We start from the raw sequence: 27,186 nt of genomic DNA, 5'->3' as shown, positions 1-27,186 counted from the left end.
CTCTGGGCGCAGCAGCTGCAGTCAGGTCAGGTGGCCGGCTGACCCTGCTGTGACACGGGGCTGACGGAGGGCGGGGTGAAGCCTGGCCAGATTGGCTATTACGTTTACCGGGGAATGTCCCGGGGGGGGCGATTGGTGTACGGGGCCGCCTGTCATACGTGGCCCCGCCCTCGCCTCCTTCCGTGCACAACACGCTTGCTGACTGACTGATGTATACCGCGCACACCCACCGGCCCGCATTAGGAGAACAAGCCCCGCCCACCCGGCTGTCAGGAATAGGAGGTCCGTGGTAGAAGTAAATATGAGTCCATTTTACACAGTCTGACCATTTCCTGCTCTGCGCTATTTATGTGCTGTCCCTGGTAGGCATAATCTGTATCTGATGTTTCACTTGTGAGCCCTTAGTCCTGCCTGCTATTTAGGTTTAGGCTGTCACAGAGGGTTAGGGTGAGATTTATTAGGATGAGAGATTCAGAAAATGAGAGATTTGGGAAGAAATCTCCAGTTTTTTTTAAAGCGGCAATCATTTACACTGCAAAACCAGGTTGATTTTGCAGTGTAAATGATTGCCGCTTTAAAAAAACTGGAGATTTCTTCCCAAATCTCTCATTTTTTGAATCTCTCATCCTATTAAATCTCACCCTTAGTGTTAGGCTATAGGGGCGGGAGAGTAAGGATTAGAATGTGGGGGGGGGAGTGTAGGGTCAGGACTCGGGACGGGCGGGTTAGGGATTAGGGTTATTTTAGGATTTTTAGAGGGGTCAGTATTTTCCGTTTTGGGATGTCGGGGGAGTTTAAGATTAGGTAGGGATAAAGTTAGGCTGCAGGGTAGGGGTTAGGTTTAGGCTGCGGCGTGTGTAGGGTTACCACCCGTCCGGGATTACTCCGGACAGTCCGGTAATTTAGACCGGCGTCCGGAGTCCGGACGGGTGGCTTCCCCGGACTATACATAGTCCGGGAATGAGTCCCCCGTCTGCCTGCCCCGGCCGCCCGGCTCCCTCCGCTTGTTTATGAGGTGGCAGTTGTGTCTGTGTTGTCCCTATCTTCGGAAAAAATTGAGTCCTGGCATAACAAGTAATAAGCATAATGTGTAATGGGCATCATCGTGTGTGGCATAACATGTAATGGGCATTATGGCATGTGGTATACTATGGCATTTTGTACACTATGTAATAGGTATGTGACATGTAATCAGCATTATGTTGAAAATTTTTGGAGCGCGCCTACGGCGCGCACTGTCTGTATTGTTCCTCCTTACCAAAAAAAAACATTTTTAGTTCTGGCATATCGTGTAATGGGCATTACTGTGTATGATGTAACATGTAACTGGCATTATGGTATGCAAAATCAAGAATGAAATTGAAGCAAAGGTTAAAAATCAACATAAGGCGGGTCAAAGGGCGGAGCTGGGGCGGGACATGGGTGGGGCAGTGGGTGTGTTAAGGGGCGGGCCACTGTCCGGGAATCTCTCAACAAAAAGGTGGTAACCCTAACTTTATCCCTTTACCGAGCTTAATAAATCTGCCCCAAAGCATAGTTGCCTACCTGACCCTCTCCATGCGGGAGAAAATGCTCTGTTCCTGGACTTCCCTGGTAATGTATGATTGCCATCATCATACCCTGCAACATCTGAAGGGCAAAATTCGGTACACGTTCAAAAGGGGGCGTGGCCATAGGCAAAGGGGGTGTGGCCACATCCTCTTTCCGAATGTGTATTGGGCATTGATTGGACACTTTTATTTCCCCCACATATTTACAGTTATATAAATAGATGTTAGATCAGGCACCTGGGGCAACAGAATAACATATATAATTGTCATCCTAATTTAAGGAACTCATGGGCAATCATTAACTTAATATGTACCCCAGTATGAGCTGACTGAGACACTGCTGTGGCTGGCGGCTACAAATCCAGCCACAAACGTGGCTCTGCTGCACAGCTTTCAGGGTCCAGCTATATCAACGGCGCACAGAAGGAGGAGGTAAGGCATTGAAGGCAAGTGTTCAGCGCTGACAAGCCGCGGCACCCGGAAGTGACGCGGCATCAGCGTATGTGCGTTCCACCTGCAGGTGGAACGCATGCCGACAGGAGATGTTTCAGCATTAAATTGGCTGCCCTGACTGGATCACAAGGCCCCACGGGATAGGGAACGGGTGCTGCTACATTGCTAGCACAGAATTCCCGATCCAACCAGCGCAGCCACCGCAAATCATGAAAAATCGGTACATTCGGTACATTTCTTTTTAGCCGGTACAGACCGTTAAAATACGGTACTGTACCGGCTAAATCGGTACACTTGGAGGGTATGCATCACCTGTGGGGAGCTAGGTAAAGGTGTCAGCACAGGTGATGGCAATCATACATTACCAGGGAAGTCCAGGAACAACACATTTTCTCCCGCATGGAGAGGGTCAGGTAGGCAAGTATGCCACAAAGTGCCTGGTACTTTATCACCGGCCATAAACATAGTATATTCAGAAAATATCTTCCCTCCTGCAAAGTTATCTCCTCATTTGTCACTGCAGAATCTTCTTCATATATGTAGTTTAATACACCTGGAAACAGCTCTAATAGAGGCGGCTGAATGGGATGCGGTCAAAATCCCAAATGGGTCATAATACCGACAAGGTCAAAATTCCGACATTTAAAATCCCGACAAGGTCAAAATCCCGACATATGGAATGTACAGGTGAAACAGTCAACATGACTTTTTGTCGACAGGTCGCGAGGTCGACATAGTGTTTTTTCACTGTTTTTTGACCCGACATGTGCCGACAGGCGGTATTTTATGCCCTACCATCCACTAGGGAGTGGTGGGAGAATAAAATAGTGCCCGAAGCATCAAGAAGGGCTGAGGTTCACTTCCAACTGTGTCCATGTCGACAGTGTCGACATTCGGGACAAAAAAAACAGTGAAAAAACCCATGTCGACCTCGCGGCCTGTCGACACAAAGTCATGTTGACTGTTTCACCTGTACATTCTAAATGTCGGTATTTTGACCTTGTCGGGATTTTGTCCTTGCTGGGATTTTAACTGTCGGGATTTTTACCTTGTCGGTATTATGACCTATTCGGGATTTTGACCGTCGGGATTTCATACCGAATCCGGCTGAATAGTGCTGAGTGACATATTTATTATTATTATTGTTTTACAGTAAAAGTTTTGTAAACAAAAAAGATCCCTGGATTACTCTGGACTAGGGATGGCCATCGTTGCCATTGCTATCGATGGTTGCCATCGAACAGTCCCTTCACTGCCGCAGTACGCTCCGCACCGCCTGCCATCCTCCATTTAACAGCGGCGGGCCACGGGTCATCCTCTGCCGCATCCCGCCACGCACCACAAACCATCCTCCATTTAACAGTGGCGGGCAATGTATATACTACTGGCACCACTGCCCACCATTGATTATTTACTGAATTTATTAGCCAGTAATATATACCCGGCTGTCTCAGAGCAGGTCCATCCGTCCATGGCACGGCTATTTCAAATGACGCACCGGCTCGCGACTCCTGAGCCAATCGGAGCTAGCGGCTTGGCAGCCAATCAGGTGCTGCCAGGCCACGAGCTTCGATTGGCTTGCGAGTCACAAGCCGGCACATCATTTCATATAGCCACGGATGGATAGACCTGTTCTGAGACATCTGGATTTCCCACCGCTCTGCCCCGGCTTTCTCCTTTATCACAGAGTGCAGTGCACAGAGTAACTTCCCCTGGCAAAGAGCATGAAGCCCCTGGCAAAGAGCATGTAACCCCTGGCAAAGATAAAGAAAGCCCTAGCTGGCAGCGTAGGACGGGGTTTACCTGATCGCTGGGCTACGAATATACGCAGCCCAGCGATTAGTTCTGAATCAGGCCCCAAGAACAGAAATGCACTAAATACAATGGCCTCTGCTCCCGCCCTTGGAATTCAAACCCCGCCCATTATGTAAATTGCCTTTTAATGAAAGATTTTCAGCAAAGTCTTTTGCCTCCTGAAAATCTTTTGCTCTTTGGGAAAATAGCTCAGTGTGTACGCACTACTTTGGTGAAAGATAAATCTATCAGAGATTTTGCCAAAGACTTTTGAAATTAAAATCTTCTAGTGTGTATGGGCCTTTAGGGTTTGGCTGCAGTAAGTTTTAGGTTGCGGTTAGGGTAATGTTTATGGCTTGGCTGCAGTTTGGGTTAGTCTTAAGCATACCTCCCAACTTATCACCTGAACAAATAGGGACACTCGCGCGGCGAAGCTGCGCGAGCGCCCGAAAAGGGGGCGGGACGTATGCAAATGAGGGCGCGGCTTATGCTAATTAGCCGCGACCTCATTTTCATTCGAGAATAGACGCTGTGCGCATGCGCACAGCGTCTATTCTACTAGATTGGGGGGTCTCCCAACTGCCACCCCCCGCAGCGGGACAATGCCTGCCGCGGGTGGGACAGCGGGACAGGATCCGAAAATCGGGACTGTCCCTCTAAAATCGTGACAGTTGGGAGGTATGCTTAAGGTCCATACACACTGGGCGACTATGCCCAGTGTGTATGGGCAGCGATGATGTCAATCATCGCTGCGGGGAAAGCCGCTCAGTGCATACACACTGGGTGTCTTTCCCCCTGCCCAGCGCCGACGAAGGGGGGAGGACGGAGTTGCATAGCGCTCCGCTCCGTCCTGAAAGCCGCTCATCTGCTGTTATCATAGGTGTGCACACATTGAGTGTTGGCGGTGCACAGGCACCCCCAAATGCTGTGCCTACCCTTATGAACAACTCCCTGCAGCTAGCAATACCAGCAATACCTTTTACCAAAGTCTTTTGCTTTTTAGACCTGTATTCCATCAAAATTAGTGCCCATCAATCAATTGTGTTTTGCATTGTTAATTGTAATAGACCATTGTCATATCACTACATACCTCTGCCATCCATATATATTTTTTACTTTATATGCATGTACTGTTATACAGAGTAATATGAATATTAAAACTGAAATAGAGACATTTTATATTTTAGCGAGTACCAATATATGATGTAAACATGCATGATTGGCGGTGTTAGACACACCCAATGGGCAATGCTAGACCATAGTTGCCGACTTTTTGGCTGCCCTCTCCGGGAGAGGGCAGCCAGCTCAGTAAAGCAGGGGGCGGGGCCATCTCCGGGAGGGGAAAGGGGCGGTTCGGGGGTGGAGCCACATGGCTGGCTGTCCTATTAGGGGCGTGTCCATAGTTATCTCATCATTTTAGCCCCGCCATGCTATGCCTGTATTTCAGGCATTGCACGGCAGGGGGCGGGGCTAAAAAGCCGCGATCGCGTCATTTAACCCAGGGAACCCCCGCCGGGTGGGGGTGTCCGCCGGTGATGAAGGGCAATGCGGGAGGGTTGCCCCCCTTTCCGGGGGGGCCGGGAGGGGGACCCGATTTCCGGGACCCTCCCAGCCATTCCGGGAGGGTAGGCAACCCTGTGCTAGACACACCCTTTTGAAGGTGCACCCCCTAATAAAATGGTATTACCAGCAGATGAGCGGCTTTCCCGGCGATGATGCGGGAGCGCGCTGCAGCGCTCACTGCTCGTCGATGGGGCATACACACTGGGCGGCTTTGAGCTGAATGCCGCTCAAACTGGGTGTTTTGAGCGACTTTCAGCTCAAAGTCGTCCAATGTGTATGGGCCTTAAGGCTGTGGTTAGGGTTAAACTTAAGGCCCATATACACTGGGCGACTTTGAGCTGAAAGTCGCTCAAAACAGCAGGTTTGAGCGGCCTTCAGCTCAAAGCCGCCCAGTGTGTATGGCCCAGCGATGAGTGGTGAGCGCTGCTGCACGCTCCCGCAACATCGCCGGGAAAGCCGTTCATCGGCTGGTTATACCAACAGATGAGCGGCTTTCAGGACGGCTCTGCACTATGCAACGCCGTCCTCCCCGCCTCCATTGGCGCCGGGCAGGAGGAAAGCCGCTCAGTGTGTATGCACTGAGCGGCTTTCCCCGCAGTGATGACAGCGGTCATCGCTGTCCATACACGCTGGGCATAGTCGCCCAGTGTGTATGGACCTTTAAGGTTTGGCATTTGTTAGAGTTAGGTCTAGAGTTTGTCTGCGCTTGTTTGTTAGGCTTAGGGTTTGGCTGCCGTTAAGGTTTAGCGATATTGGGGGTTAGTCTTAGGGTTTGGCTGCGGTTAGGTTTAAGCTGTGATTAGGGTCAGGCTTATGGTTTAGCTAAGGTTAGGATAATACACACCACTTACATGCATAATGTTGTTAAGTTTAATATGTCGACATTATGTCATGGTCGACATAGTGATGTCAACATAGTGACTGTGGGACTCCAGGCAAAAAGGGGTAAAGACTCCATATTAAAATATAAGTATTTGAATACAATGTCATTACCATCGCAGTTGCTATAATGGTCACATATCTGCTCTGATAAAATCTCACACACCTCTTTACTGTATATATTGATGTACAGTATACAGCGTTGTACTGTATGCTTCTCCATAGTGAAGCAGCATAAGCAGGTAGTGTATAATTAAAGGCTACTGATCCTGGCACCAGGGATTTGATAAAAATAGACGATGCACTCAGCTTAATGGTAACTAGATAGGCTTAAGGATCTCTGCCGCCAATTTGCTGGCAGATCAGTGATTTGCAGGCTGCTCAGACCTAAGATCTATTCAAAGGGTTTTAAATAAATAACTAACATACAAGTGTTTAAAATGTGCGTTTGCCTGTGCGACACAAAGGGACTCTAACCTCAACATCTTCTTTGTTAGTGACTCAGGCAAGTGTGAGCGTTCTCAAGCAATCCCATATGCTCCTGACCTTATTTACCACTTCCTTTCAAATGTCTGATAAGAGAGTAAAGTGCCCCCACCTACATTCTGGCATGGTGAGATGTATAATCTGGAGAGAAAACAGTGGTGGGGCTTCAAATGGTTTAACTACTATGTGTAATTTGGGGGGAGATTGACCAAATCTTGGAGAGAGATAACATTGACAAAGATGAAGTACAAACCCGTACCTCCCAATTGGCCTGATGGCAGTGGGACAGTCTTGCTGATTGGTCACTTTCCCACTGTTCCTCCCACGGGCCACGGTACGTCGGTGGGGGAAGCCTGTGATCGCCATTACTCTGCACTGCACAGAATTTAGCAGTGCTGGTAGTGAGCCGGGGGTTGCCTAGCTGCTCCGAAACAGCTGGGCACGCCCCTTAAATGGAGAAAACGGGAGTCGTGGTTAGGGGAACCAATCCCGAGGCACTTTTTTAAAAACGGTGCGGGCGGAAGGCAGGCGGTGTCGCCGAGGCAGGAGGGCATTGTGCGGGAGTGAGGCGGGCAGTGCGGCTGTACGGCCTGCGCAGAGTAACCTCTGACCACGTCACGCTGAGCAGAGCGGCACAGCCAGGGACGGGAGAAGCCAGGCAGCTTCTGAGCGGGTGCTCAGGCGCTGCCCGGCATTAAACTGTGCATGAGTAATCTAGTCCCAAAATCTTAGCAATTTTGGGGCCAAATCCTGGCCAAGCCCACCCACTAGAGGCCCCATCCCTTTTCCGGGCACATTTGCACCTCGGGCACGGAAGGCACACTTTCCTAACTGGCAAAGTTGTGAGGAATGCAAACCAATTAGCTCCTAACTGTCATCATTCCAAATCTATGACTCCTGCTGCAATCCCTTCTGCCCCACCCCATTAGGTTAGTATGGAGGGATGCAGAGCTGCCCAATGTATCAACAAAGGCAGCATCACAGTGGCTCCCGGGGCTACCACCATTCTGAGATGTGGTAGCCCATTGTAGCTTATGGACTACATACCGCACTACCAGCGGGACAGTGTGGTCAGCGGGGTAGGCTGGAGTCAGAGGGGTAGGCTGGGGTCTACCACACATGCGCAGACCCCCGACACCCGGCGATGCAAAGGGCAGGTACGGTCTCCTTTCAGAGCCCCTGCATAATACATTCAAATGAAAGGATCACATATTGCATTGCGATCCTGGCCGGTAAATGCCCCCCAGATTGCATTGTATATGTAGCCCAATAATAAATGGGCCCATAAGCATTAAGAAATCTCACCCTGCCCTTTCACAGAAGTTACAGAGAGTCTGAGAATGTGCTCGGGTGCATAGGCACCGATTCTGTGGGTGCTCAAGGGCCCGAGCAGTCACAGAAATTAATGAGCACCCACAGGCCCGGGTCCCGCTGCTGGGCTGTCATATTAACTTGCTTATTTGCAGCTGCAACACCCGCATCGCTGGACACAGCCTGTGTGTGCTGAGCGGCGCCGGCGTCAGAAGCTGGTGACAGCGCGCACTGATTGATTAGCTCAGCAGCGGCCCACCTGCCCGTTTCCCACCGCACTCCCCCTCCCTTGTCGATGGCACAGGTACTGTGGGGGCATTTATGTACTTGGCACTGTGGGGGCATTTACAGTATGTATTTGGCTGTAATGTGTAAAAAGGGGGACTGCGTAATATAAATTGATATTGTTTTGTGGTCACGCCCCTTCCCCATGAAGCCACTCCCCTATATTTTTGGCTGGAGCACCCAACAGGAAAAACATCAATCACCACCTATGGGTGAAATAGTCACAGTCCATCAATAGTCACAGTCCATCCCACTTCCACTTTAGGACTCATTCATTAAGACCCTTTTCCCCCTAAAATACTGCCTGGTTTAGCTTCAGATGTGTCTTAATTCAATTATGGGAGTTAGAGGACAACAGGATTACCTGTAACACATTTGTTTGAAGACTGTAATCACATTGATTGGAGCGTGACATGTGCTATCCTGCAGCGGTACAATGGTAAGGTGCAGTATCAGGCCTGTACATCCCTGCATTTCCCTGCACAATGAAACCACTGTTACACCGCCGAAAAATCCGGGTCAGCAGCGGGTCAGACCCGGATCTTCGGCGGTGTAAATCCCTAACGCCGTGTCCCTTTACACGAGACTTCTACCTAGGTCCTGACCTGGGTAGAACACGGCTAGGACCTAGGTAGAGGGCGGTGTAAATGGGAACGCCGGGTCGGATGACCCGGCTCCCATTTACATGAATGGGGAACGTCCAACCTGCGGACCGCAGCGTCCGCAGGTTGGACGGATTGTCAGTCTGACACTGACAGCCGGCGCTGCTGTCTGCTATACTCTGCAGACAGCAGCGGCGGCGGGGGAGGGAGGTGAACGGATGCCTGTGTGCGGCATCCATTCACCTCCTGTCCAATAGCGGGGGGTGCGCGCGGGGACTGGGAGCAGCCTAGCAGCTTACCTTAGTGCTGAGCTGCCCCCAGCAGCATTCCGGGTACGACGGCGTCGATCGGTGCTTGAAGATGACATCGCGCTGTCATCTTCAAGCGCCGGGAAGGGGCGGGAGGGGGGTGCGGGCGTTTAAGCCCGTCCGGTGTAAATGCCCCTAAAGGGTCCAAAAAGCTGGGTGCGACCCGGCGTTTTGGTCTAAAAGGGGTATTAGATACACATCGGGAAATTTACTTAGATTCAGTTGGTACTAATGCACCCATTCGATCCTATTTACAGCCGTGAACCGCTGATCGGCATATTTGGTTGTACGAGTTGACGTTTTTTTCAAATGGCAAATTTGGCTGTACGAATTAATAGACCATCAATAGAACTCGGCCATGGAGTTCTATCAGATCGACAAATTTATTATCATTCGCATGAGTTCATTCGGACGTGAATTCAGCTAAACATAGGAATGGAAAATATGACACATTTACCATTCATATTTGATGAAGCCTGCACGGATCAGTCAGATCTGTGCAGAGGCGTAACCCTGGGAGGCAATGGAGTCATCTTCCGCTGGCTCCTGCTTCCAAGGGGGCCCTCTCCTCTCCTGCGAGTTATGAATGAGTTAATCGTAAGCCCTTGATATCACTTCTGTGACTGAGTCCCCCTCCTAACATCAGCAAGTGTCACACCTTGTAATAGAACCCATGACCTGTCTTACTGAAGACAGACACCTTACTTATTAATTGAGGGGCACCAATATTTATCTTGCCCCTGGGCACTGGGACAGACTTACGCCACTGGATCTGTGCTTGCTTCTATGTGTAAAACATGAGAAAAACTGTGTGGGGTCCCCACCTACCCGCATAACCAGCTCCGGCCGCTTGACCGGTCCTGCTTCCAAAAATTTGGTGGATAAAAGGAGTAGGGGTCTCCCATATTTTTTAAAACCAGCACCGTGCTTCACAGGTTAATGCCACGGTCAAAGTATTGCTCTGTGACTGGTCAGTCCTGGCTGGGGTCCACGGGGGAGTGGTGACCCCCCCACCCAATAAAAGGGTCCCCCACAGTCCGAATTCGTCCCCAGCCCCAAAGGTGAGCCACTGCACATAAGTGCTAATGCGCATTTCGGTCCCCTGCAGCAAGTTCCTTCTGCTAAATTTTCATTTGCCGGGGTGCTCGCTGCCTGATTGACAGGCAGTGGACATTGTGGGGTGGGCCCCCGGCATTTCATAAGAATGCCACAAAAATGGAGGACCCTAGCAAATGCAGGTGTGCCCCTGCCTGATCGGGGAGGACGAAATACGTCACATGACATCGGCGCATGTACCCAATTCGCAGAAGACCGTTCCACTAAAAAATAAGTCCCGGCTGTCACCTGCGAACAGAGAATAACTAATTTTGATGGCGAGTAACTGTCCAGTGATCGTTCCTCTGTGCAGGAGCTTGTGAGCAGATGTGTGTAAGCGTAGCGAAGGGATTCGGCCAGCACTGGGGGGGGGGGGGATTTCACCAGGGTGGTGCTAAACTGCTCATTAGGCACTAAATGTACCCAGCTTTAATCACGCCCATTGTGCATTCGCCTACGCTGACATGCTAATTATGCCAACATTTTGACCATGCCAATATTCTCATGTCACTGTGATAACTGTCCACCTACGGTACCGCACCTGGGGAACCACATAGTTGGCATATGCTTTGCGTACAGCAATCAGGGCAACCTAATACTTGCTATTAATGATCAAAATTGTTATCTGAGCGATTTGCGATTTAAATTCCCCATTAATATTTATACGGTGTCGGGGCACGGAAGCATCATGGCAGCTGTACAAGAGGTGCACCTGTGGGTGTCAGCTTGGAATTCACTAACAACAGCATTATAATGTTTTGTATTGTAATGTATTAAGCTGAACCAGTGACAGAGGAAGTCTGTGATCCCTTCCTTATTCATTGTCTGTGCACACACTGGCTGCCATTCCTGTGCACTGTAGTCACTCACTGACATAATGACACGGACATTCCACAGTACACAGGCTCATCGCTCCGCTGTCATAATACTATGATCCCCATCACGTGTGCTTGCATTCAGGTGTTTTCTTGATATGTGTACTGGAAACTGTATGCACTGGTTACACCATGCTTGTCTACCCTCCCGGAATGGCCGGGAGGCTCCCACAAAATTGGGTCCCATTCCCAGCCCCTGGGATGGTGGGCAAGTCTCCCGTAATCTTCTTGAAACCCCCCGCACCCCCCCCCCCCCTTCCCTGCAACTACTCCTCACCTCTAAGAGGTAAAGGAATGCCACTGACCACTAAAGGCCAGTCGATGGACCAAATTACTCCTCTGTGTGCTAAAAGATGTCATAACAGAAAGTGAAAGCTATTTTTGTAGGGATACTAATCTGTTGCTGGATATAGGGTGGGAAGAACCAAGCAACTGTGGTACATCCTGCCACACATCACAAGTCTACTGATTGCATATGTACTAACATGTGATAAGAGCTGCCCTTTGCGAATCAGCCAGCAGGGGGTGAGCTCTCCTCCTCCTGCTCAGATTGCTGCATGGGCTGCCAGGCTCCACCTCCTTCTACCTCCCGAGGTAGGAGGAGGCGGAAGAGGTGCACAGCAGGGGGCTGCCCGGACACAGGTGAGGGGGAGGGCGTTGATCGGTGCAGAGCGGCAGGGCAGTGGGGGGCGCGAAAAGAAGACCATAGGCTGGCGTAACCCCAGGCCGAAGCCCCGGCGGTGAGGCTTTAATGCATACAGGGCCAGCGCCACCACTAGGCAAGTCTAGGCATTTGCCTAGGGCGTCGGCCACTGGAGGGCGGCATTTCGCCCCCCATGCCACGGGGTACCTGTTGTGCCGTCTGGGGAGGAAGGGGTGTCTATTCCGGGATCTGACAGGAGCCTGCGCGGGTACCTGTCCTGCAACGCTTTGTGTATAAACCTGGCGGCGGCGGGGGTCCCTGCAGTGAATAATAAATAACTAGCACTATGCGGCGGCGCGGGAAGCGCTTCTATTTTGAAAACACTGGCCGCACGCTGATTCAGCCAATCAGCGTGCGGCCAGTGTTTTCAAAACAGATGCGCTTCCCGCCCGACCGCCGGATAGAGCTAGTTATTTATTATTCACTGCAGGGACCCCCGCCGCCGACAGGTTTATACACAAAGCGTCGCAGGACAGGTACCCGCGCAGGCTCCTGTCAGATTCCGGAATAGACACCCCTTCCTCCCCAGAAGGCGCAACAGGTACCCCCCCCCCCCCCCCACACACACACACCATGGCACTGGGGCGCCCCCACCCCGACTCGCCTGGGGCGAATGGAATGGGGTGTCACAGCTCAAAGTGAAAGGTACATTGTGTAAGCCGTCATTTTGACGTGCTTTATCTAGTAAATATATAATGTATGCACTGAAGTCACTGTGAGGAGCTCTGCTAAACAAGTAGAATTTGGGGCTCCTGCTTGCGGTGAAGGTGCGGCCTAGTGACTAGTGGGCATGGTCTATGCTTGCGCAAGGTCACGCCCCATTTTTGCCACTGTGCGGCCATGCCTAGTGGCTCTGCGAGCTGGTGGCCATACCCCTCGGCCCCTTCGTGTGCATGCTCACAGCGTCTATTCCCCACAGCAGAGCAGGCTGGGCAGTAGGGACTCCCACTGCGGGACACCGCCGGCCCCGGGCGAAATGCAAGACCGTCCCCCCCAAAAAAGGGAAAACTTGCATAGTCACAACCCATTTGCATACATCAGGGCAGGCTGGGCGTGGGTGTGGCGGCGGCCACCCTTGGGAACGCCCAATGCTGGGCGTTCCCATGGCTACTCAGATGGGCCATACCTCCCAACAGTCCCGATTACAGAGGGACAGTCCCGATTATCAGGGTCTGTCCCGCTGTCCCTCCCGCGGTCGTCAGTGTCCCGCGGTGAGGGGGGGCTGTTGGGAGTCCCCCCTGTCAGCTGCTAAGCAGCGGGGAATGAACGCTGTGCGCACGCGCACAGCGTCTATTCCCGTAGCCAGGGGGCTGGGGGCATGGCTAGAGGCTCACAGAGCCTCTGGGTCATGCCCCCATTGCGGCAAAATGGGGGCGTGGCCTCGCAGGGGGAGCCGCGAGTGTGGACCACGCCCAAAATTAGGCCACGCCCCCGAATTTTCCGGCGCGCGGCAGCTGCGTCCCTCCTCGGACTCCTCCAAAGTTGGGAGGTATGGAAAGGCTGATGCCCAGACGTCATCCACCCGCCCCGGACGTCAGTTCAGACTTTTATTTGTGAAGCCAGGAGCAATCGTTTGATGACTGAATGATTTCTCGTGCAGCAGAGGCATGAGATGGGATGTGTTTTCATCACATATCCCCTCGCATTGTACCGTCATCCTATGTTATTGCCAGCAGCAACACGTGCGTGAGTACAAGGCTGTATGTTGGCCCCAGATAACAGGGCTTCCCTGTGCATGATTCATACCTTCCCTTATTCCAGCCCAGATCACATTCTCAGCGTCCAAAGTGACCTTTATAAACAATCCCAGAACAGTTAACTCTTTCTCAACTTGGTCTAGTTATTCAATGATATATGATAACTGATTATTATTATGATATTTTAATTATAATAGTAATGATGATATTAATGTGTAATATAGATTTTTAGCAAGGATGTAAGAGGTCCCGTGTATATTCCAGGGTCGACGTCATACCGACGTGTATACCGACGACGACATCCTGGCGGCCTTCAGTAGAACGGCTCCGGAACATTAAAATCCATCAGGATAGCGACACCACTATACCGCCGGAATGCCGATTGGTGGGGGAGTTACCGCCAGAATGCCGATTGGTGGGGGTGGGGGGTGGGTGGGGGGGTTAGGATTAGGCTGCTGGGAGATATCAGATGATATCAGATGACATGGTTTTGTCCATCTAAGAAGTATTTTGTCAGAAAGAGTGAACCAAAATAAGGCCCAATATGTTTGACACGCACTGGGAATATACAGTATATGTGGTAACTACTATGTGTTTTGCATTGAGGGTTATGTTGGTCTGAGCATTCTGGTGCTTGGTGTAAACAACAGGGTGTAATGGTACAGACCCTTCCTCACAATCCCTGACTGGGACTTGGGTGGAGCAGACCTGACTAGATCGCTCTAGAACACACTGACTGAGCACATACACCTGCAGTGGATGAACACGGATGTTGTAGGTGGTACAGTGGATATTAAATATCAGATGATAGTCTCTAGACAAGGGGGAATATGTCATAGGGTAAGAGGTCGCTGGAAATGTGGGACGGTCTCAGGCGATCATATGAGAGGCAAAACCTTTCCTCCTTCATGGATTACGGTGGTTAAGGTCACAGTCAATAGGGCGACATGCATTTAGGTAGACATTGACAAAAGATCAACACAAGCAAACTGTCGCTGTGTCGACAAAAAAAAAGTACAAAAAAAGTCGAGGTGTGTTTTTCACGTTTTTTTCTTTTAACCTTTACGATCCACATGTACTACAGTTGGCACTGTAGCATGGCGAGCGCACGTGTTACAGTAATTGGTTGTCCATGTCGACACTGACACAAAAAACGTGAAAAAAAAATCATGTCAACCATTTCCAAGTCAACATCTTGTCCATGTCGATCTTTGTCATGTGTCAACCATTGTCATGTGTTAACCTTTTCACTGTCGACCATTAGTGGTGGACCTATTCACTGTCGACCTAATAACCCTGTTAAGGTCCATACACACTGAGCGTTTTTTCGCACATTTTGGTGATTTTTCCTGGGGATGGACGACTTTCCATAACAGGACGCTATGGAAAGTTGTCCACCCCTCACTCATATGCTGGTAATACCAGCAGATGAGAAGCCAGGGCAACAATGACCACTGCCCCTGCACACTACTAGTAAACTGAGCGGCTTTCAGCTCAAAGTCACCCAGTGTGTACAGGCCTTTACTTATGCCCCCATGCCTTGCAAATACAGGTACAACACGATTTTCCAGCAAATGATGGTCCGGAACCTCTTTTAATCCAGACACATTAGGTGCCAGGTGGAACTTAGGCTATGGGAGGTTTTAGAGGCTAGGGAGCAACACTGCGCGTCGGCTATTGTCAGAAAGGTTCTGGTTGGTACAAGGGCATTGTACCGATCGAGGCAATCTATCATGGCCACTACAGCAGAACGTCAGCATTTTATGGGAACCTAAAGCACACATGACTGACTCCATACTACTGTTATACCGTTTTGCAATGCCCGCACAGTGAGCTGCGGCATGACTACAGATTTAATGAGACGCGCACCTCTCTGGCTGAAAAGAAATGTATCAGCACACAGCAACGTGCAGTAAGCAACTTCTGACTCCTTTTCACCATCAACCAGAGCTTTTCACACATTGGATTAGAAGAAAATACAGTTTATCCACTTAACAATGTACAGGTGTTAATACTTGCGGCCTTGGTCGTCCAGGTACCTTATCATTTATTTGCGGTATATGGTGTGTATGTTATGTAAATATATAACTGGTTACTGCTGTGTCCCTCATCGCTGCCGAAAGCTGTGTCACCATTTATGGCGGATATGTGTTTTGGTAACACTTTAGAGATCCCTATGGGGAGTATACAACTATTTCTCTACTGCATTCTAGAAAATAATAGAAAGAATCTTATTGGTTGCTAAGGGCAATAGCAACTCTTTTCATTTTGAGAAGCTTTAGTAAATGTACCCCTGAGGGTAAAAGTGCTCAGTAAAAGTGTGTGTCCAGTTGGAGTACACACTCTTCAACGAAGAAAGAAAAAAGTTTAGAGATTATTGGAGTTTTTAAATCTTTATACCAACCAATCAGATCCTGCCAAGCTCTAGAAAGATTATTGTTACAAGCTGATTGGCTGGTGCTTTATTTCTCTCCAAATTTGATCCATCTCACCCTTGGAAACTAGATGTTAGGACTAAGGACATTAATAAAGGGATATTACTATAGGATCGCATATACAAAGGGATCTGGGAGGGATCTATCGCCCAGAATCACACTGCAATATGCATTCCTAACAGGCAAATTGATGTCCGGGCATTGGCAGGACCAGGGGCTGTGAAAGGATCCCATCCCTGCAAACTGCTCAGCCGGGTGCCAGGGGGTCTGACCCCCGGCTGACCGCACTGCCCCGTTAGCAGTGTGGTAAGTAGCCCATAGGTGACTTTGGACTACCCCTATCACAGATTGGCGGTAGCTGCGGGACCCGGGGGGGGGGGGGGGGGGGGGGGTAGATCCCACTAAGTTGCGAATGGATGTGACTGTGTAGGGTGGGTGCCGGCCTTGTGAATCAACCAGAATAACCCCCTATGCCACAGGTTCTCAAACTCGGTCCTCAGGACCCCACACAGCGCATGTTTCCCAGGTCTCCTCACAGAATCAAAAGTGAAATAATTAGCTCCACCTGTGGATCTTTTCAAATGTCCCAGTCAGTAATAAGTGCACCTGCCAGGTGACCTGGAAAAGGTGAACTGTGTGGGGTCCCGAGGACCGAGTTTGAGAACCACTGCCCCATGCGATACTCCATATTGGTACATCGGGAAGTATCGCATCCCCCAGGACAGCAGCAGGTATATGGGAGATTCCTGCTGTGGTCTCTCCTAGATACATTCCTGAGGAACTTAATATTTGCAGCTAGCCCCCAAAACGGGTATTTTCTGGGAATGTCACAAATATTTAATTGTAAATGGGCCCCTTCGCCTGAGCATCTAGAACTACTTATTAGGCTGCAATGGGCGAGGCCAGGACAGGCATAACCAATACAAATGACTCCACAGTACGGGACACAGTGCACTGATAACAGTCCCAGAAATCCCTCCGGTCAGCGTCATATGCTTATCAGAGGAATCACTCTTATTTACTAATCTGCTGAAACCACCACACAAACCCTCTTGTGTGTGTTCCTGCCCTGGGAGGGCACTACATGAGCCTTCTCTAATCTCATTAACACAGAAGTCCTGCTCAGCAGGACCCCCGAGCCCCCCTGCCATGGCATTCTGTATAATGGGGGTAGGGAGAATCACTGACCCTAGATTACTTGGGAAGATTCTTTAGGATTAGATGAATGGAAGGAAGCAGAGCTCAGGGGTCGCTGTGCTGAGATACAAACCTTACAGGGCAGCTTGGGATCTCATCAGGCATTGTCATAAAGGGGAGGGGGTAATGTAAATGTGGTATGCTAAGTGAGTGTGGGGCAGGGGGAGCGGTGACTGCAACGGCATGTGTGCTAAGTGAGTGTGGTGCAGGGTGGGGGTGACTGAAAGGGTTAATGTAGCATGCATGCTAAGTGAGAGTGGGGCAGGGTGGGGGTACTGTAGGGGACTACAAGCATATTAGGTGTGTGCATGGTGAGTGTGCACTGTGCAGGAGGTAGGGGTGACCACAAGCATAGTGAGTGTGCAATGTGCAAGAGGGAGGGGTGATCACAAGCATAGTGAGTGTGCACTGTGCAGCAAGGAGGGGTGACTACAACAAGCATAGTGAGTGTGCACTGTGCAAGAGGGAGGGGTGACCGCAAGCATAGTGAGTGTGCACTGTGCAGGAGGGAGGGGTGACTAAAAGCATAGTGAGTGTGCACTGTGCAGCAAGGAGGGGTGACCACAAGCATAGTGAGTGTGCAATGTGCAGGAGGTAGGGGTGACTATAAGCATAGTGAGTGTGCACTGTGCAAGAGGGAGGGATGACCACAAGCATAGTGAGTGTGCAATGTGCAAGAGGGAGGGGTGACCACAAGCATAGTGAGTGTGCACTGTGCAGCAAGGAGTTGTGACTACAACAAGCATAGTGAGTGTGCACTGTGCAAGAGGGAGGGGTGACCACAAGCATAGTGAGTGTGCACTGTGCAGCAAGGAGGGGTGACTACAACAAGCATAGTGAGTGTGCACTGTACAAGAGGGAGGGGTGACCACAAGCATAGTGAGTGTGCAATGTGCAAGAGTGAAGGGTTACCACAAGCATAGTGAGTGTGCACTGTGCCAGAGGGAGGGGTGACTACAAGCATAGTGAGTGTGCACTCTGCAGGAGGAAGGGGTGACCACAAGCATGGTGAGTGTGCACTGTGCAGGAGCGAGGGGTGACTAAAAGCATAGTGAGTGTGCACTATGCAGAAGGGAGGGTTGACTATACGCATAGTGTGAGTTTGCAACAAGCATAGTGAGTGTGCCCTTTGCACATGGTGAGTGTGCACTGTGCAAGAGGGAGCATGGTGAGTGTGCATCAGGGAGTAAATATGTACTAGGGTGGAAGGGGAGCATGTAGAGTGTGTGCACTGTGCAGGAGGGAGGGAGAAGTGCAGTGTGCACTGTGCAGGAGGGAGGGAGTAGTGCATGACTGCATGGTGAGTGTGCACTGTGCAGGAGGGAGGAGTGCTTGGTGACTGAGTGTGCACCGGAGCAGCAGGGTGCCTCGGTGTCACATGCTCACCTGAATGGGGAGGAGGGAGAGGTGGATCTTTTTGCACAGTGAGAGAACATTTCCCAACAAGCAGCAGATAGCAGCAGACTGTATACTGGGAGCAGGCGGCACCCGGGCTGCGGTGCAGGAGGTCGGAACCACTTTGCTCGGGGTTCCCAGGACGGGTGGCTCAGTGCCATGCAGCCGGATAAAGTTGCAGGAGAGCCGTTGCCCCGGGACTAGCGCCGCCCGGGGACACTGGGAGACCGGTAGGGATCGCTGGAGCACGCTTGGACTGAGCAGTACATGGGGACTGTGTGACCCAAGTACTGGCCATGGGAGGCTGCATGGGACGACCCCGGGGTGAGAGCCAGAGATCGCAGTCCAGGGCCTCCGGCCACCCCCGCAAGAGAGCAGGTATGTGGTTCATCCGTATGGGGGGTGCAGCGCGCTTTGTGGCCGCTGGGGGGCGCTATGTGGGGGTTGCTGTTACATTGTATCAGGAACTACAACAGAACTGGAAATGCAGCATATTTAGTTACTCTTCCTGGGGACATGAGTATACCACAGACACCTGTCCCTCTCCCCGGTCTTAGGGTTCAGTCTCCATCTTTAACCCTATGTCCTATAGTCCCCTAATACCACGTACAGGATGACTGATCATTAGGCCCCTGAGACAGAGTAACCCATCTAGGTATAATTACTGGGGAAACAAAGTACATTGATATATTTTTTATTATTTATTTATTAACAGTTTCTTATATAGAGCAGCAGATTCTGTTGCGCTTTACAAAAGGAGACATACAACAAACAGGGTATTTACAGACAGTGAAAAGGTAGGAGGGCCCTGCTCGCAAGCTTACAATCTATATTCTTTTTACATCGTACTAAGCTGGAAACTTTGCATGTGTATTGCAGTAATAGGGGCTGAATTAATGACTTCCTAATTAGAGGGTCAGACTCCCAGGGATTAGGTCAGTCTGGGGGTCAGTAGTGATGCCTATTTATTAACAGTTTCTTATATAGCACACACATATTCCGCAGCGCTTTACAGAGGATATTAGAACATTCACATCAGTCCCTGACCCAGTGGAGCTTACAATCTATATTCCCTACCACATGTACACGGACATATTCTAGGGTTAATTTGTTGGGAGCCAATTAGCCTACCAGTATATTTTGGGAGGAAACCGGAGTACCCGGAGGAAACCCACGCAAGTACGGGGAGAATATACAAACTCCGCACAGTTAGAGCCATGGTGGGAATTGAACCCATGACCACAGCGCTGTGAGGCAGTAATGCTAACCATTACACAAACCCGGGCTGCCCTAGTTGTGTACTTTTTGTTTTCTGGCTGCTCATGAAACTCCCTAATGCACAGGTTCTCAAAGTCGGTCCTCAGGACCCCACACAGTGCATGTTTTGCAGGTCTCCTCACAGAATCAAGTGAAATAATCTGCTCCACCTGTGGATCTTTTGAAAATGTGTCAGTGAGTAATGAGTGCACCTGTCTGGTGACCTGGAAAATGTGATCTGTGTGGATTCCTGAGGACCGAGTTTGAGAACCACTGCCCTAATGGAAAGAGGTAGCCCAGTATGGTTGTGACCACTGACCCCCTCCGAGTGATTGTTCTGGGACTGTATAATGTAATGTACAATATAGATTAGTGTAACCTGGCCAGCAGGGCCCTCCTCACCTCTTTGTATGTTTGTTATTACCCAGTCTTATAGAACCGTTTTGTCCTAATTGTAAAGCGCAATGGAATATGCTGGTAATATATACATATATGTTGATAATATAGGCCAAAGAAGATGTATAGAAGTTATTTCGTTATAATCGATCTGTAGCTGTATGGTCACTTTAAAGCTGGCCTCACATCTACAGATCGATTGTCAGATTGGGCTGGTTGGAACAAAAACCTGTTGGTATCTGAATGGCCGTTTTCCAGCATTTCAAAGCAAATGGTCAACTGTCATTTGCTCTCATCCATTACCAAGATTTTGTTCCAACCAGCCCAAACTGACAATCGATCTGTAGATGTATGGCCGGCTTAATTTATGCACAGATCTTAAGATCACAGATCTTTCTAGTGTGTAAGCACGGTAAACTATTTTTTTTTTTTTTTTTTTTTTTTATGTTCATGTCCTTTCATGCAACTACCATTTCTATGTCAAACTTTTGCTTGTGTTGACCTGGTCAATGTCGACCACTTGACCTTTTTATACTGTTAACACTTCTAAGGGTTCAATTTTAACATAGTGGTTTACCCACGTACTTCAAAGATTGTTAGCGCTGGTTTGCAAGTAAAATTATTACACTGGTATATACTGAAATGTTAATTGAAAACTATTTATTGGGACACCCAGTTCCAAACAAAAAATATGGACACCTGGCCTTATGCATGATAGCACCTAGGAACTTCTTACCCAATCCATACGGTCAGTGCTGCCTAGGGGCCGATTGCATTCATTTGGAACAAGTCCTTTCACTATAATTTCTGTAAATTAGCAATTTGGGTCAACTGGACAGAGGTCAATGTGTGAGGCTACCTTTAGGCACCGGGGTGGCCGGTTGTGTTTAAACACCTGAGGGGCCTGTTTATCATATTTGCAGTGATCCCTCCTCTGCTGGCAGCTGCATTGGTTTCTATGGGGGTTTGTGATGCTGCTTACTGTATCAATATCGGGCACCATGGCATCAAGTATCGGGGATACCGCCATTCTGAGATGGCTGTAGCCTACGGGCTACAGACTGCTGCACTGCCGATGGGGACTGCACATGCCCAAACAGCGCCTACCCTGCAGGTGCCACATTTAATAATGGGCGATCGATGGAGCAATTCAATTGTTGCTCTGATTGGGCAAGAATGCCACAGATGCCCACACTTCTGCCCGTTGCCTCAGGTGGAAATCAGAAATGTGTGAAAAAAAATCTATGGTCTGTCAGTACTGGGCACCCAAAACCAATTGAATTGCTCCATTGGGCACTCATTAATTATCGCGTTAACCAAAACAACTGAATTTCCCCTTAGAACCACTTGACACCAGCGGCACCACTGAGGCACAAAGCCACTAGCTGTTGGCATTCTGATTAAATTCCCCTCCGAAGACTGCCTTGCAGCCCCTTCCAGTACCGTAAACACACTCTTTTTAGCTTGGCAACTGATAGGGCAGCGGACAAAATCTGCCAGTTGGTGGTACCTTTAGGGCAGCATACACTTGCACCCATGTATATTTGGCAGGTAACAGGATTCCCTTTAAATACACTTCAAAACCAACACTAACTTTGTGAGACTCGTTAGGCTTATGCGTCTTAAGTGCACCATTGTCTCAGCTCTGGCTGCAAACTTTCCGTACACACGCCAGACAACAAGCTGAAAGGAGAAACCATTCACTATACCCAAGGAATAACTTATCTCCTCCGATCAAACGCATTCTAGTCAACTGAGTGTCACCATAGAACTCTTATTGTGTTGTCGGTCTGGATTTTCAGACTACACCCAGTATTAAATGACCACGTGCTGGATGGTTTGCATGTCATTCCCGAAAGACCTTTAAACGGTACTTTAAATTGTTACGTGAGACTGCAGCTGCAAGGTGATGATACATAATGGTGCTCAGACATAAACATAATATATATATTTTTTTTATTTGTCACAAAAAAAACTTGTGCCTGACCTTTTTTTGTGTTCCTCTGAATGATGATTTTCTATTCACCTCTGGTGATTAAGCCCTTATCTTTCTCGCTGATGAGGATTTGAAGTTCTGTAATTAAATATCATCAAAGTAAAAAAAAAACAGTTTTCCGTCCTTTTGTTGTTCCACTGTCATTTGCAGTTTCTGACGTTCTTTGTCAGGTCACTAAGCAACAGATGACATTGTGGACTCCACCATTTGGAGTATCAGGTGTTGGTTCTGACATAGGACGTAAAGAAAGTTACCCGTGCTATGGCTACCGGTAAATGAACACTAAATCTGCGGCTTTCGATGCGCGTGTTGACCAGTATGATTGATATGTGATGAGAACGCTTCGGAGGGCTGAATATCTGGCAGCTTTATTGTTCCGTATGTCCTACACTACTCGGACTATCTCCACGAAAGGTTGCTGAGAAAAGCTGTTAGACCAACACTGTATACTAGTAATGGTTGACTGGCAAAACAGAGTGATTTGGCCAGCCAGCTGTATAATTTCGGTTTGATCAGGGTTGGACTGATTAGCAGCACCTGTGCTCTCCTGATATAAGTGTTTCCAGAGCAGCGGTTTATTGCTTAAAGGTGGAATAGCTGCCCAAGTGATAGGCGGGGGTGTGGCCTACGGTAAGGACCACTGGAGCGTTTGTACTATGCTGTGACACCGGTATGCTGCAATGCTGTAACCATACTTGCTTATGCTGATAACCTGGTAAACTGTTCACCTGCTACAAAATAAAGACCAATACTTCATCTTATCCAGCATGTGTGATTACCTGTCACGGTATATGTGTAAAGGCATGCACTCCGACATTGCAGCAACCATATTCTCTTGCATGTGTGTACACACATACAAGTTAAAAAGTTAGAATCGTTCAATACCTGGATCATATAAGCGACTGTTTAGTATTCATTCTACCTCCCCTGCCTCGTTAAAAGCCATGCAGTTTCTCTTCCATACCTGGGGTGCTGATCTCTGTTTTGGTGCATATAGCACAAGTCTGGTCTGCATATTGGTGCAGAAATACAGACCACACTGTGCTAGAAGCAATACAGCGCATGGAAGAACTACTGCATGGTTTTTATAAGATGCAGGGTGCCAGTAGTATGAGCACTACCTGTTGGTATCAGGCAACTGATGACCAGATTTCTGGGATGAATGGAGTCAATTCCAATTATGCCGTGCCTTCCGTGCCCACATGTGGGGACAATAAAGTTTTATTGTATATTTGGGAAAATTACACAATTGCGTCCAAATTGTCAGCTCCTATTTTGATTAGGTGGCTCCTCTACGTAGGTGCGGGAAATCGGAAACTGCCAGACTGACTAATGTATATTATAAAATACCCGTGTGTGCTCTGTATTGCGCGTTTTTTCTCCTCATCTAAAACCTCGTAACCGACATATTATGAAATGACCTGACCTTTAGTTCTTTCAACTATATCAAGTGAGTCACCTTTAAGTATATCCTAGTCTGGAAATGTACCTATGACCTTATGAAATGTTATGCATTATATACACCACTCCACCCTCTTGTGTTTGTCCCGGTTACTAGGCCAATAAAGTAACTAGATTAGTCTGGCATAAATGTTCACTGTAAATACTGTAAGACACGTACTGTGGGATAGGGTGATGTGTTGCTGACAACATGAGGTCGTCTAGATCGAAGTCTAGGGGGTCATCTGTTACCTGCAGTCATAGCCGAGCCTGGATGTCAGGGTGGATCTATATCCATGTAGTCTGACATCAGTAGTTCACCGCGTAGACCAGGCATTCCCAACAACGGTCCTCAAGGCACACCAACAGTGCAGGTTTTGTAGATATCCAGGCTTGAGCACAGGTGAGTTAATTAGTATCTGAGAGATTCTGGTTAAACCATCTGTGCTGAAGCCTGGATATCACTAAAACCTGCTCTGTTGGTGTGCCTTGAGGACTGTGGGCCGTAGACGGATCATATAGCTGTTGTCCACCAACCATATGAAACCGGGACTAGTCCTCGCGCCATAAGGACGGTGTAGTCATGCTGCACAATGGGACTGGTCCTCGCGCCACGAGGGTGGTGTAGCCATGCTGTACAATGGTACTGGTCCTCGCACCGTGAGGACGGTGTAGCCATGCTGTACAATGCGTGGCCACGCCCCTCCGATTGACCGCACACTTTTTTTTCTAGGTGCCCGGCAGTGCTTTCAGCAGCCCTGGTTGTATTTAGAAAGTCATAAGCTTTCCACTGACATCACAATGCATGAAAACCACAGAAATAGCAGAGACCCTTATGACTGCACCCTTAAGAGTTTGTCCGATTAAAACTATCTTCGAACTTAGATTGTCCCTTAAGATGATAAGGTAGTGTGCAAAGTTTGAAGATGATTAGTTAAAGCGTTTGAGAGTTATCGTGGAACACACACACACAGACCTCCATTCAATTATAGTTATGTAGATGATTATGTCTTAACCTATCAGGATGGTTTTAAAGTGTAGGGGGAATCCCCTTGTGTCAGGAATCCAGCTCATGGCCTCCTTCTGTAAGGCGGTAATGCCATCCACGTTGCTCCATTCAAAGATAACTCTCCCGCGGAATCTCTTTAAAATTTGAGTAATTATTTACAATTTTTTGGCTGCGGACATCTCCCGTGGCAACTGCTGATTCATCGAAGTAGTGTCAGTTCAGGCTATTTGGGAAGCGGGGTGTTTCCATTCCAGAGGCATTATCAGCAGATCTATCTTTTTAACAATTACTCCCTCTCGTCTAGAAATCTGTAATTGAAATATGCGCACTCCGAACTTTACACAGCAAAGTTCACACAGAATACAGCCAAAATTATTTCCACACCTAACTGAAAGTGAAATCAATTTCTGGTAAAACATTCTGTACATACAGATCTGCCCCCTGGGGCTATTACATGCCTAGATGAGATCTCCAGAGTGCAAAGCCTGTTCCAACAGGCTCCGAACATTAACTCCGGCGTCACGGACATCTGAGCTCATACTACTAAGTGAAAACAATGTTACCTTTAGAGACAGAAAAAAGGCCTTTGTAGCTATATAAGGTCCAGCAAACACTGATCCCTTTCTTATCAGTCATACTCCCTTTCTACTAGCAGAAAACAACCGGTAATTTCCACGGGGATGAGCATCAACCCGGGTTTTCTGCTAGTGGAAATGCTTTCTTGTCAAATAACCCGGGTTTGGAAACCCCGGGTAATTACCAGGTGTAATGCCCTTGTCATTTCGACCTTTTGCTCCGGTTACGTTGATCTTTTTGACACGGTTATCCAAATGTAAGCCGACATAACGGTCTACCTAGACATTGTAGATATTGTTAGTGTTATCTGTGCCAAATTGCCAGGTTCAGTTGATCAGTAATAGGTGGTTATGTTTCTAGCTGATCGTGTAGTCTGCAGCAGGAGGGGTCCATGCAGTATCGCCAACATGGCGTGTCCCAGTTGTGTATGCATTGGTACGCATAGACAGGGGCGGATCCAGGATAAAATGACAGGGGGGGTGGCACCATGACAAAAGAGGGTTTAGGTGGGAAGGGGCGGTGTTATTAGTGCCAGTGTACATGCTAAGAGAGCGGCAGAGAGAGGGTGTGAATGGGATTAAAAATAGGCCCTGGCATTTAAAATACGCAGGCCCACCATGGCGACAAAAGTGAAGGAAGTGGTTGTGCGCGTGCCGAAGGTGCGCTCTGGGAAAAGGGGGATGTGGCCACTCAACAGGGGGCGGGTCCTTGAGTGTAGTGAACAACACCATATACAACTTCTACACATTATGCAACAAAATACTAGACCCCATTATACTTCCCCTTACACATGATGCCAAATGGAATGAAACTAAATTCACATAATGCCACATGGATTGAGCCAAAATTCACATAATGCCACACGGAAATGCATTCCCAGGTTGGCCCCTTTTACACCTGCCTAGTCCCTGCATTTTCTGGTTTGAGGGGGAGAGAAAACCACCCCTTCCCCCCCCCCCCCCCCCCCCCTTTAACAAGTTATCTCATTTAACCGGCTATATCTTCAGAACCAACTGACCCATTTACATGAGACAAATATCATATTGAAGAACTTTTGAGTGGGCTTTGAATGATTTTGGTCCAGTGAAACTGGAACATTAGGTTCCAGAGTAATCTGCCCTCAAAGAACATGAACAGCCATGAAATTACATTTAAAAAATAAAAATATCGGTTTACATGCAATATCTCTGGAACCGATTGACTGATATGGACCAGCCTGGTATCATATTGAAGGCCCAGCGATTTGGAATTGAATGAGATCAACCTCAAGCTTCTGTAATGCCAGAGTGGCAACTGGCAGCCGTCGGAACCAGGTGGGGGTCGGAATTGACAGGTCCCATAATATCCTATGGGGGAAAACGTTACAGCTTTGCCAAGCGTTATCTCCGGTTCTCGGGGGGGGGGGGGGGGGGGCTAGAGACACGGGACTGGGCTCGTTAGAAAGCTCTGGTCCTCAGCTACAAAATGAAATGATGGGGGGCACGTGCCCGGGTGCCCCCCCCCTAAATCCGCCACTGCGCCTAGAGCAGGTGGCTGATGTCCTCTCACCCTGACAGGCTTTCATTCTCCCAGGTAACCAATGCCTCTCTGTACATCTAATAACTGCTGGATACCAAGTTACATGCCAGGTGTATTACAGCTTGCACAAATAACCAGGGCTCCGTTTACCTGCATCAGACCAACTGACAGGACCTTGTGTGTAACCTGTATTTGGAAGGGTGCCCAGACATGGTAAATGGTGTGTTACAGATGCTGTAGGCAGGGTGGGAACGTTGCTGCTTCTCCCCAGTCTGCAATTTTTCATGCAGTTTATTTCTTTTCTATATACATTTTTCGGATCTAGCCTTCAGTGAAAATGCTGGGTATTGGTCTTGTCCTGGCGTC

At 48.9% G+C, this 27,186-nt stretch overlaps 1 protein-coding gene across 2 annotated transcripts in view; it reads left to right on the top strand.

Moving 5' to 3' along the window:
- UBTD1 (ubiquitin domain containing 1) overlaps positions 1–27,186 on the top strand; it is a 55,303-nt gene that overhangs the window by 686 nt on the left and 27,431 nt on the right. Inside the window, exon 1 of one of the 2 annotated variants that reach the window (XM_083149602.1) lies at positions 18,562–19,006. The exons of the other annotated variant lie outside the window; for it this stretch is intronic. Coding sequence (XP_083005728.1) covers positions 18,925–19,006 — 82 coding nt within the window. The 5' untranslated portion in view covers positions 18,562–18,924. Of the gene's footprint in view, positions 1–18,561; positions 19,007–27,186 lie in introns of those variants that run through there. 2 annotated transcript variants of the gene reach the window in all.

The sequence above is a fragment of the Crinia signifera genome, chromosome 6, assembly GCF_055691185.1.
Source record: "Crinia signifera chromosome 6, ASM5569118v1, whole genome shotgun sequence".
NCBI lineage: Eukaryota > Metazoa > Chordata > Amphibia > Anura > Myobatrachidae > Crinia > Crinia signifera.
The sequence above is the reverse complement of the archived record's forward strand: the minus strand, read 5'-3'. Positions and strand labels throughout refer to the sequence as shown.